This window comes from Nelusetta ayraudi, unplaced genomic scaffold, assembly GCF_046127955.1.
Source record: "Nelusetta ayraudi isolate G7.1 ecotype Tasmania unplaced genomic scaffold, CSIRO-AGI_Nayr_v1 ptg000027l, whole genome shotgun sequence".
NCBI classification, from domain to species: domain Eukaryota; kingdom Metazoa; phylum Chordata; class Actinopteri; order Tetraodontiformes; family Monacanthidae; genus Nelusetta; species Nelusetta ayraudi.
This window is the reverse complement of record NW_027466077.1, coordinates 948,166-959,412: the sequence shown is the minus strand read 5'-3', so window position 1 is coordinate 959,412 and position 11,247 is coordinate 948,166. Positions and strand designations below refer to the sequence as shown.

General features: G+C 48.6%; 1 protein-coding gene and 1 long non-coding RNA gene across 5 annotated transcripts in view; one reads left to right on the top strand and one right to left on the bottom strand.

Annotated features, from left to right (window-relative positions):
* Positions 1-1,839: 1,839 nt before the first annotated feature.
* Positions 1,840-3,435, bottom strand: LOC142890727 (uncharacterized). Its single transcript, XR_012927114.1, has 2 exons — positions 2,852-3,435; positions 1,840-2,738 (listed from the first exon to the last, which is right to left on the bottom strand). It is a non-coding gene; the product is annotated as an uncharacterized LOC142890727 (long non-coding RNA).
* ppp1r12a (protein phosphatase 1, regulatory subunit 12A) overlaps positions 2,157-11,247 on the top strand; it is a 42,333-nt gene continuing 33,242 nt past the window's right edge. The window contains exon 1 of one of the 4 annotated variants that reach the window (XM_076029954.1): positions 2,157-2,617. In XM_076029954.1, the coding sequence (XP_075886069.1) occupies positions 2,381-2,617 (237 nt within the window). In that variant the 5' untranslated portion in view covers positions 2,157-2,380. The remainder of the gene's footprint in view (positions 2,618-11,247) is intronic. The other 3 variants (XM_076029957.1, XM_076029955.1, XM_076029956.1) reach the window with 3 other exon arrangements.

The window sequence follows — 11,247 nt, the reverse complement described above, 5'->3', positions numbered from 1 at the left end:
GAGCTGCGGTGGATTTTGGCCCCTGGTGTGTCTCCTGCTCGGAACCCTGCTTCCCATCCAGCCTCCCTCCTCCTATCAGCGGCTGGCCAGTGGCTTCCTGACACTGACGCCGATGGTGCTGTGTGTGTCCCTTGACTAGCCAGAGCAACACTGCTGATTTCCCCTGTGGCGTTGGTGCAATGCTAAGCAACACTTTTCTAGTGTTGTAGTACCCGAGATTGGTCTTGATCTCAGGACCACTTTTTAAGGGTCTCAGTCCCATCTCGGACTCGGGATTTTTGATCAAGACTGGTCAAGACTCAGCCAACACTACAATGACAGATACTGTAATAGAAAAGAATCCAGCTGCTACTGTTTTACGCTCTCTGACACCCATAGTGACACAGCGCCTTATTCCTAGTTAATTTAATTATTACATTTTATGAAGCACAGTTGTTTCTTTTGAAGATGGTTGCTGATTGATTTAGAAGCAAACTTGAATATAAAAAAAGATACTGGTTATTTTTTTTCCGTTCTGTTGTTTTTTTTTCTTAGATAAATAAAGTCTTGGTCTTGTCTTGGTCTCGAAACGCGAATTTTTTGGTCTCAATACTCTCTAGTCTAGATGATGTCTTGGTCTCGGTTGGCGCGGTCTTGACTACAACACAACGCTTCTCAGACGTGTAGCAGGTAGCTACTCTCGGTGCTCTGCCACCTCATGTTGGTGTCGACGAAATGAGGAGCAGGCCTGAGAGGAGACTATGAAGGTGGTGGTGCTCCTGAAAGTTTGGACTGATTAGGTTGGAGCTCAGTCGATGGCCAGTGCATCCGGAAAAACAACTCTAATTGGATTTGAGGAGCCTCATTTCTTCTTTTTTTTAATGCTTTATACTTGAAAACTTGCATTTAAAAATGACATGCCGGGAACGTCCATGGGTGTGTGCCAAAAATAACACAAGGTGGTGCCAGCAGAGTTTGAAAAAAATAAATAAACCTCTTGAGGCTGAACCGGTGGAGCCAGACCACCCCGGTGTCGGAGACAATCACTCCCGAGTGTTGCCCACCAAATCGTCATGGTTACTTTGTGGAGAGGCTTTTTTATTTTCCCTCTCGGTGGGTGCGGTGGCGTTTCTGCTACTAGGAAACACGTACGCTTGTGTGTTTGCATGTGTGTGTGTGTGCTAGAGCGAAAGGGTTATTAGGTTATCATCTCTGGAAAAGTGAAAAGAACAATGATGATGAGTCACAGTTTGGTACAGTTAGAAGGAAAAAGTTAACACGTGCAAAATAACGCTTCATCACAATTAGAATACTTTATTCATCCCGAGGGAAATTTTGTTCATAACAGTGCTCCATTCAACCCTCAAGAATGTACATAGTGCAAATAAAATAGATGCATGCAACAAAAAAAAATCAAAGAAAAGAAAAGGCTTTGCCGCTATAAACATAGTGCAAATTTAGCCGTATGAAAAAATAATCACAGTGGTTTCACAGTGAGGAGTTTTACAGTTTTATTGCCACAGGAATGAGTTAACGAAAGAAATTACAGATGCCTTTGTGAATAGTTCAAAACTATTTAAACAGCGCGTACTTAAGGTCCCACGCTCACATCTCTATCCTTCTCAGAAAGCTTATGCTGAAACAATATTGTGTGACGTCACAAAGGGCAGTGACGTCACATCTCCAGCCAGGTGTTGGCTCCGCCTTCTGCGACCGCCTTGTTTTGTTCACGTCCCTTTCCGAACGCACGGGAAGCCCAGAAAGCTTCAGTTTCAGGGCGGGCGGGAGAACTCTTTTTTTTTAAAGAAAAAAAAAAACACTCCTCATACATCATGTTTTATTACTATTTACACGTCTCAACTTTTTTTTTTTTTTTTTCATAATTTACTACTCACTCGATATATTTGCTGTGCTAAGTAAAACCTGGCCGGCGGTGCTCCGAGCACCAGTGCCCGTCTCCCGCTGCTTGGCTCCGGCGTTATGTAATATTTTTCAAGTACCTTTGTCTTATTTGGTGTACACAGTCTATAAGGGATTAGCCTGCTCATTCTCTCCTCTCATAATCTGCTGCCCATGATGACGTGATCCTTCAACTCCTGGAGGCAAACCTGTCTCTTCGCACAAAATCTCGCGAGACTTGGCCCGAACAATCCAGTTGCCCAGCTCTCTCTCTCTCTCTCTCTCTCTCTCTCTCTCTCTCTCTCTCTCTCTCTCTCTCACTCTCTCTCTCTCTCTCTCCCTCGCTCTCTCTCCCTCTCTCTCTCTCCCCTCCCTCCTCATCCCCCCTTTACACAGCCCTCCCTTCCCACGCCCCGGCCGCGCTGTGGGATAGTGCCACTATAAAGTATATCCTCTCTCGGAGAAAGATAAGAAGCCTGCCCGAGACCGAGACAGGAGGGGGATGAAGATGGCGGACGCCAAGCAGAAGCGGAACGAGCAGCTGCAACGATGGCTGGGCTCGGAGACGGACCTGGAGCCGCCCGTGCTGAAGAAGAAGAAGACGAAGGTGAAGTTCGACGATGGCGCCGTGTTCCTGGCCGCCTGCTCGAGCGGCGACACCGAGGAGGTGCTGCGGCTGCTTGACCGCGGCGCTGACATCAACTACGCCAATGTGGACGGGCTCACCGCGCTCCACCAGGTCGGTTGTGCCCCCCTCCCTGCACGTCACCGCCGTCATTTTTCATGCGTGTCCGTTGTTGTTGTTGTTGTTGTTGTTATTGTTGCTGCTGCTGATGGCACAGCCCCGCATTGTTCTGGCGCTAAAAAAAAAAAAAGAAGAAGAAGAAACAAGCGTATTCGCTCGCTGCGAGCAACTGCTTGTCCTGAAACACCTGTCAAATGGAAGCCATTCTCACCCCCGTTGTTTACCTACCTAGCCCCGCCGCCAGTCCCTTTTTTTTTTAACCCCCCTCCTCGACGCAGGGCAGATGAGCTCTGCTGGCGGCTCCGGCGGGTTGTTTTGAAGGGTCACTCCGAGCAGCAGGGACTCAGCTTAATGTCCCCCGCTGCTTCAAGAAGTGTCCCTTTCAGTCAGGGAACTTAGCCGAATGATTGCCTTCGGGACTACTTTTCGTCCCAGTTAACTAGCCTACATCCTCTCAGTCAGTCAGTGGGTGCAGTCTAATTGCTGTGCCCGTTGGCTTTACGACCGCAACGTCGGGTTGTTTTATATAGGAAATCCCGCTAAAGTCCAACGGCCACTCGTATTTTTCCGCTTTGGGAACGTACCTGCGTTAAAGTCTTTCCAAACAGTGTCGCTTGGTGGTCACTGTGGTTTAACGCGAATGCTGTCAACGACTGAGACATTTCTTCCAGCTAAAGTGAATTCCACAGCCGCGGCTATATCCCGGCTAGCGACACAAGTCGTGTTGATGATAAATCCCAGCAAAGCGACTGCTGCTAAAAAAAAAAAGCTGTAGCCGTAGTCGGTAACAAGAACGTGATGTCATTGCCAGGCCTCAGCCGTACCCGTCTGTGTGCGTTGTGCAAAAAGCACCGGTTGCAGTATGTCAAAAATGGCAATAGATTGTAAAGTGGTGGATCATTCCGGTGCTGTGCTAACTAACATAGCGAAGTGTATGCTACCTCTGCCGGGATGAGCTAGCACTGCAGTCGGCAGCTTTTCTGGAGGTTTGGCCGAGTGAATACATATGTTAGCCAGGTCCAGAAACCACTTTGGCGTACATATTTTAACTCCCAAGCGTGTGTTTTTCAGCTTTTTACTGTACGTGTGTGTGTCAAACGCTGAACTCTGCTCGGAATGTCAGCAGAGGTAAGTTAGCTTCGTGCTAACTACGGCAGCTACGACCGCTAACCCCCTCTCGAGCCGAGCTCACGAAAATGGCAGCCCCGTTTTGACTGTAGTTTATCAGACAGATTCGAGTTTCAGTAACACAGCGGTCTCTTTAAAGTCGAACGATATTGAAATGTTGGACTCATTAGGTTAGCGAGACACTTGTCAACTCTTATCAGAGGATGGCGATTAGACTCAGTCCCGGCCAGTTAGTTAGGTCGAATTGCACTGCATGTACATTAGAAACTATTGTGTAAAGCTTCTCTAATATGTATTTGTAAAGGCTCTCCATCCATATTTAAGAGTGACACTCCGACCTCAGAATACTGCTGTTTAGATTTTTATCAAAAGGTAGTTTGGATACATCAACGGGATCCTTGTTTATACAGAACAATCTTTCTGCTCCTGCAATTTATTATCACATTGCATCGGACTAGAAAGTTTCTCCTCAACTGTATCAGCCTTCCGTCATTTGGTGAATCAAAATTCATGTCCTTGGAATTTGATAAAAGTCCCAGTTTGTTTCATATCAAGATAGTGGAGCGATGCTTTTCTCACTCTGACATATCCTCCGTGATGAACAAAATAAATTGCCAGATATTGTGGGTGTAAACAAAGCCGATTTTGACGTGTTACATTGTCCCGGGGAGGTTTGTTTGGATGACACAAGTGCCGTAACAAACACTGTGGATTAATGACGGAATCCTTACTTTGAATGTTTAATGCGAGCATAGATTCACAGTGATGTCACCTCATTACTCATGCCCACATGTCTCGGTGAGCCCCGGCGACGCTACACGTGCCACCTTGCCTCCATGCTGTACGTGTTGTTTTCGTGCCCATTAAAACTTTTAACGGGCAGGCTTTCCAGCAGAGGTCATCCGTCTGTTCTTCGTGTAATTAAATGATTTCTTACCGAGTGTGGATGTTTGACGCTGTGCGTATTCAGGCTGTTGTTCAACCGCTCCGTGTGGTAGCGGCAGGCCGTACGTGTTGGTGGATCCAGCGCGGCCGCCCCCCACCTCCCTGTGCGAACTCATTGGGTGGAAACGTTGCCTTTTTTTGGGCCGATGTCCAGCGATGAGCTCGAGTGAGAAAAGAATTTGATTTGCAGTGCCGCTCTGCAGACCTAACCATCTCTGGAGACGGAAAGCTGCTCTCTCTCTTTGTGTGTGTGTGTGTGTGTGTGTGTGTGTGTGTGTGTGTGTGTGTGTGTGTGTGTGTGTGTGTGTGTGTGTGTGTGTGTGTGTGTGTGTGTGTGTGTGTGTGTGTGAGATCCTGGGGGTCTAATGGAGGAGTAAAGGAGGTGTTTAAAAATCTCTTATTGGGAGCAGCAGCCAGGTCAAATTGATGTCTTCATGTCTCTGTCATTCATTCTTTTTTTGGGGGGTGGGGGTTTTCACGCGTTGTTCTAAATAAATTTAGGCCTTCAAAATGTCCTGCAGCACGCTGCGTTGTGTTTCCAAACACCTGACCTCTGCCTTTGTTGTCGAGTGTTGTCATGTCGTTACACGAGGTTCCCTCTTCAGTGGCTGCAGCGATACGGGTTCCAGCGCTGGTGACCTGTGGGGGGGGGGTTATAAATACCGCCGTCGACCGCTGCAAGTTCTCCTAACTGGGTTTCAGAAGATGGTGCTAAGTTTGGGTATGACTCAGAGTCTGTAGCTACTTTGTAGTGAAGCCCTGGTGTTAACTCATATTTTTGCGAAAGGTTGTGTGTCTTCATGTGACTCATGGACCTCTGTGTCCCTTAAAAAAAAAAAAACAAAGTGACCTGTGCCTAGAAGTATGTGGTCTTTGTTGCCTTTTCAATGATGGGTTTGACCACACAGGGCAGAGCTGCCTTGATTTGTCCACGTATTGTCACCTGTCACAGCCAGACTTCCAATCTGACCAACGCTGTTGTCACTTCACTCGGACTCTTAATCATTATTCATCAGCGCTCCAGTCATCCTCTCTCAGCGTTGCAGTGTCTTTTCCTTTTTTTTTCTCTCTCTTTCTTTCGGCTCTTGCGCTGTCAGAAATGTGAGGGGGGGAGGTGAGGGCCGCACACAAGTGGAGATTCCAGCTCTCGTCGGCTAAACTCGTCACAGAGGGTAACATTCCAAGTCTCCGTCGTCCCAGCCCGAGCATTCCTCACATGACAGTCGCTGGAAACCATGGCAAAGAGAGCGAGAGAGCGAGCGTGCAGGGCAGACATTCCTCAGCTGTCACCTTAACCCCTCCCCTAGAGTCGCGCTGCTCTGCGGCCGGGGCCCAGCTGACTGTCGCCCACTGAGCTCCGCCGAGGCCATTAGCGCCGTGGCGACCGCAGGCGGGAAAATCTCCACGCTGACCCTCACCTGAACTGGACCCCCTCCTCCCCTCTCCCTCCTTGGCGTCCGTGGCCCGAGCTGATCCCAGGACAGCGGCGACGGGACTGAGCTCAGCTTAGCATGTCGGACCCGGGCATTACAATGCCTGTGCTGTGTTTACATTACACACCCTCATTACGGCCTTAAATCTGCGAACATTATCTTGCGCCGTGTCCATGGCGACGGGCTCGAGGAAGGTTTGCTGGTCGCCTGCGTCGGTGGATTTGCATGTTTTCAGCGCCGACTCGTTGCGTAACCCGCTGCAGGTTTCGAGCCGAGAACGAAATTCACTCGTTTTGCAGAAACGCGCGGCGAGCAGCGGGGAAACGGTGACACAGCTTCTTTCCCACCTTTTCCTCCTCCTCCCGCTCCTCAAGCTGCCGGCACGCGTTGCGTAACTGTGTGCTGTGGATGTCAGCGCAGCCTGAGAGTCCTCAAGGTGTCCCAGTCCGTCTGACAGCAGCAGCAGCAGCAGCAGCAGCAACAGCAGCAGCAACAGCAGCAACATCTTCCTCCCTCAGACCTTCAGCCTCCCACATTCTTCACCGGCGTTTTGTTTGGAGAGCATCTCATTGCAAGGCAGATCTTGCCAGCATGCTGCAGAGATGCAGGTTGGCCTAATCCAAAATAAGATGAAAAAAAATCTGACAGGCATCGCTTTGCTAATCTGTCTGCATCACAACTTCAAAATCTGAAGAGTGTTAGATAAATACCCCAGGATACATATTTGCAGCAAGAGATATAATGGTGGACAGCGTGCAGGTCACGACCTTTAGGAAAAAGAGGGGCCTTATGTTTGCACGCAGGAGGAGATGGAGTATTTAATCAAAGTGAAAAATATAACAACCATTCTTGACAACAAACAACATTGACGCTTCACACCATTCAGTGGAAACACCTGCAAATCTACATTAAATAAACGCTAACCTGCCACCAACGTGCACATGAGTGCCTTGATGCTCCGCACTTCAAATCCTGCACTTTAAACTGACGCATTTCAAATGATTGTATTTCACTGTGTGCTCTTTTTGACTTCATTTTTGTTGTACCCAAGGAGTTGCACTCTGAAATGTCATTGTTCTCAAAGTACAATGACAATAAAGGCTTTCAGTTCAAGTGATTCGTGTTGCATTTGGAGAGAGCACGTTAAGCTCCTGTGGTCTATATTCGCGCCGTAACAAGCCCCATGCAGTCAAAGAGCTGCTGCTGTTGTTGGCATGCTGCAAATGTTCTTCAGACGTGGTGACTTTCCAAGTGGCTCGTGGGAAGCGGCTGCAGCACTCAGGGCCGTAACTGGAGACGCTCGCCCGGCTCATGTCGTGACGACGGTCCTCGGCTATCGGCACCCATCTTTGCACAAGTCTGCTTTCGCATCACATTTCCGGCAGAACGCTTGTGCAAGGCCTCCAGGTTCCCCTTTGTTATGGTTCTGCAGTAGCAGCGCAGCCAGTCACTCATGCATCTCTAACGTAATGCAGAATACATTACGCTGCACTTTAATAATTCATGGACTAGTATCTAGACAGTCTAGATTTTTATTTTTTAATTGCTCTCTGTCTGGCACCGGAACATCAGCTGATTCTCCTCCCTGTTTTGTTGTACTATTATGTCGTGTTTTTGGTAGTTTTTACGAGTTTGCACAGCGAGCCAAGCCCTGTGTCAGCCTCGTGGCGCCATTATCGTTTTCTCCAACATCAGAGCAGCAAAAATATTATTGCGTCATGACATTATGAAGTGTATGAAGCAAAACAGGTCCCCCAGAAAGTGAACTGCGGGCCGTCTCTTGAGTTCAAACAGGCGGCGGCGGCGGCAGTGATGCAGGAAAGAAAGCAGATCTGAATCAATATGGACGTAAAAAAAAAAAAAATTAAACAAATGTGGACGTGACCGTGGCTGAACAACAGGGTGAGATCAAATGAAGAGAAAAAAAACAACAACATGTGACCCTCGAGCGTCCTTTTGTGTTGCCGGGTCTGATCACAACACAATCGAGTGACGTGAGGCCGGATTCCAGTCGGTCGTGAATCACCACCAGCAGTGTTGTGACGTCAGCGCTCATTATAACCCACAGCGTTCATTTTAGCAGCCTGGGACGTGCGTGTGCGCTTTACCTGTGCGTAATTGCTAGGTTAGGCCCCTCCCCCACTCGCCGTTTCATTCAGCCTCCTGCGCCGAAACCTGTAATCAGCAGGCAGGAAGTCCTCGCGCTGTTTTGCGCGCCGGCACGTTTGGCGCGGCGAGAACGTGCGTGTCAAACCGAGTCGGATATCGGCTGGTACCGGTTATAGTACCGCTTCCTTATCTGCTCTAATTTTAGAGCAAATGAAATACAATGCACGACGAGGGCTATTAATAAGGTGCGCTCCTGACGTGTTCTGTGGCTCTGAGACATGTGTGACCCAGATGTTGGCGGCGGCGGCAGGTCCTAAATGACAGAGGAGCTGCTGGAACGGCGGTGACGGTTCCCCAAAATATTTCCAGCGGAGCGGTGCTGCAGGTTGGAACTGGTTCACTCGGGGTCGTGACGAGGATTCCTCAGAGGTGGAGAGGGCGTGATGTCACAGAACCCCTGTTTATTAGGATGAAGGCGTCGCTTAGTGTTGCAGTCAAGGCCCCGCGGCGACCAAGACCGAGACATTTGGGATTTGAGACCAAAACCAGACCAAGATTTTATATATCACAGAAAAATAGCAACAAAATGGAAAACAATGACCAGTTTCTTTTTTTTTTTATTCAAGTTTGCTTCTAAATCAAACTGCAACATCTCTTTTCAGCAAAGCATCTCTTAGTCATTTATAAAAAAGTAATAATAAAAGAACTAGGAATCAGGGGCTGTGTCACTCTGGGTGTCACCATCAGAGTGTAAAACGGCAGCAGTTGGATTCTTTTACGTTATTATCGAGTCATTGCAGTGTTGGCTGAGTCTTGACCGGTCTGGATCAAAGATCCCGAGTCGGCCCAGTCCGAGACCGAGACAAGACCCAGTAAAAAAACGCCTCAGAAAAGCGGTGTTGAGACCAAGACTGATCTCGAGTCCTGCAACACTTGTGTCGCTGTGGTGAACAACAGCCGCAGCAGGAGAAAGAGAAGAAGAAGAAGAAGATCCCGCCAGGTGAAAACGCCCTCTGCCTGCCCCTCAAAGTACTGAGCTGCTGTGAGATGTTTGTGCGATGACTTCAGCCGGTGCGGCTCCTCCACCTACAGCCGCCACTCTCCTCTGCCTCACGCTGAGTGTCTTTTATGGGCTTTTTTTTTCTCCCCCTCTCCCTCCTTCCCTGAACTGAAAACACCTGGACCCCAGCGAGGGAGAATTCCTCATTGTCCCACCGAGCATCCAGCACAATTATCAGTGTGTGTGTGTGTGTGTGTGTGTGTGTGTGTGTGTGTGTGTGTGTGTGTGTGTGTGTGTGTGTGTGTGTGTGTGTGTGTGTGTGTGTGTGTGTGTGTGTGTGTGTGTGTGTGTGTTCTGACAAGACAGCAGGAAACGTAAACATCGGCCCACAATGCACCTTCTGTGCTGCTCTAAAGGCCTTTTTTTTTTGTATTCTCCGCTGCTCCCACTGCTGCTCCTTCCCCGCCAGCGTCGTTGGGTTTGGACAGCCTTTACGAAACGGGACAACAAAACTGTCACATCGTGGTTCATAGCCACCAGCGGCTAATAAGACGGATCAGAAGAAGAAGTCTCAATCCGGGTTTGAGTTGGAGCTGCTGCTTGTCGGGAGTCGCTTTCAGGTTTAATGTTTCCCATTTTAGAGCGGCTTTCAGGAGCTGTGAGGAATTATTATGACTTGAGCGGAGGAGGGTTACAGATTTCCCAAAAGCTCTACGTGGAACACTTGGAACACAGGTGGAAGAGCTCAAAATATGGAAGTAAGACCAGTTCTCTTAGCTTTTCTGAACATTGCAGCAGAAGAAAATCGTACGAAAAGATAAACGTGATTGGCCGTCGGTGACCTATTGGTTGCTGTCAGATGGGGGATCAGAAACAGCAGGAGCAGCTCCTTCCGCAACGGCAACCAATTTCAAAATCTAATGCGGCGATATCATCGCCGTCCTCAAATTGAATTTCATCAGCGTGTTTTATGGAGCATAAATGTGCGGTCACTGAGCCCAATCAAGCCCAGACGCTAATAGAGCAACTGTAAAGTTAATAATTAATTACCCCTCCAATCACCGGGGCAGCTGCGCCGAGAACAAAGGAGTCGTTATTATTCTGGGGGTTAAAAAGGCTGCGAGGCATTTTTATCATAGAGCCTGTATGTTTGTGAAAAATGATAAACGTGACACCGGGTCCCCTTTTTGCTGTTGTGCAGGAGTCTTGTGGTGATGGATTTCTGTTGATTTCTTCGAGAGTTTCATCTGTAAGAGGAGCAAAACTTGAGGGATTTCCAAGTCTCAAAGAGGCCAGGATGGTGGCCCATTCATTTTAGTGAAGTTGCTCACCCAGTGCAGACGCCCAAAAAGTTTTGGACTTTCGTATCAATATGGGCCCATGGAGTATGCGCAGTAGTGTCACTTCCCGTCATGCCTCGGTGACTCGCATGATCTGCTGTATTTGGCCAATCAAAACAATTCTGGAGAACGCCACTTACAGACACGTCAGGACGCAGCCAATCAGAACGTACGACGCTGTGATGCTTTTTTTTGGCCCATTGGGCTTTTTTTTTTTTTTTTTGCTGCAGTACCTCAAGTGGCCACTGGGAAAAATCGGCGCGGCGCCCATATTGCTAGTCCAATATCCAGTTCTTATAATACATCCGTGATAAAGATGGGCGCTTTGCCACTTTGCATTGTGGGAGGGGAGGCGAGAGGCGGTGGTGGACGATTGGTGGTGGGGGGGGGTGTTGTAGGCTGGAGAGGAACAGGAAGTGGCTGTTTATTTTTCTCATTTCCTCTCCGAGACTCCGCGAGTCCTGTGTGTGTGTGTGTGTGTGTGTGTGTGTGTGTGTGTGTGTGTGTGTGTGTGTGTGTGTGTGTGTGTGTGTGTGTGTGTGTGTGTGTGTGTGTGTGTGTGTGTGTGTGTGTGTGTGCTCTGCTTCCACTGTAACCGGTCTAGCAGACACACACTCTATCACACACACACACAAACATGCAAATATTGGCCCTTGCTTCCCCTTTTTA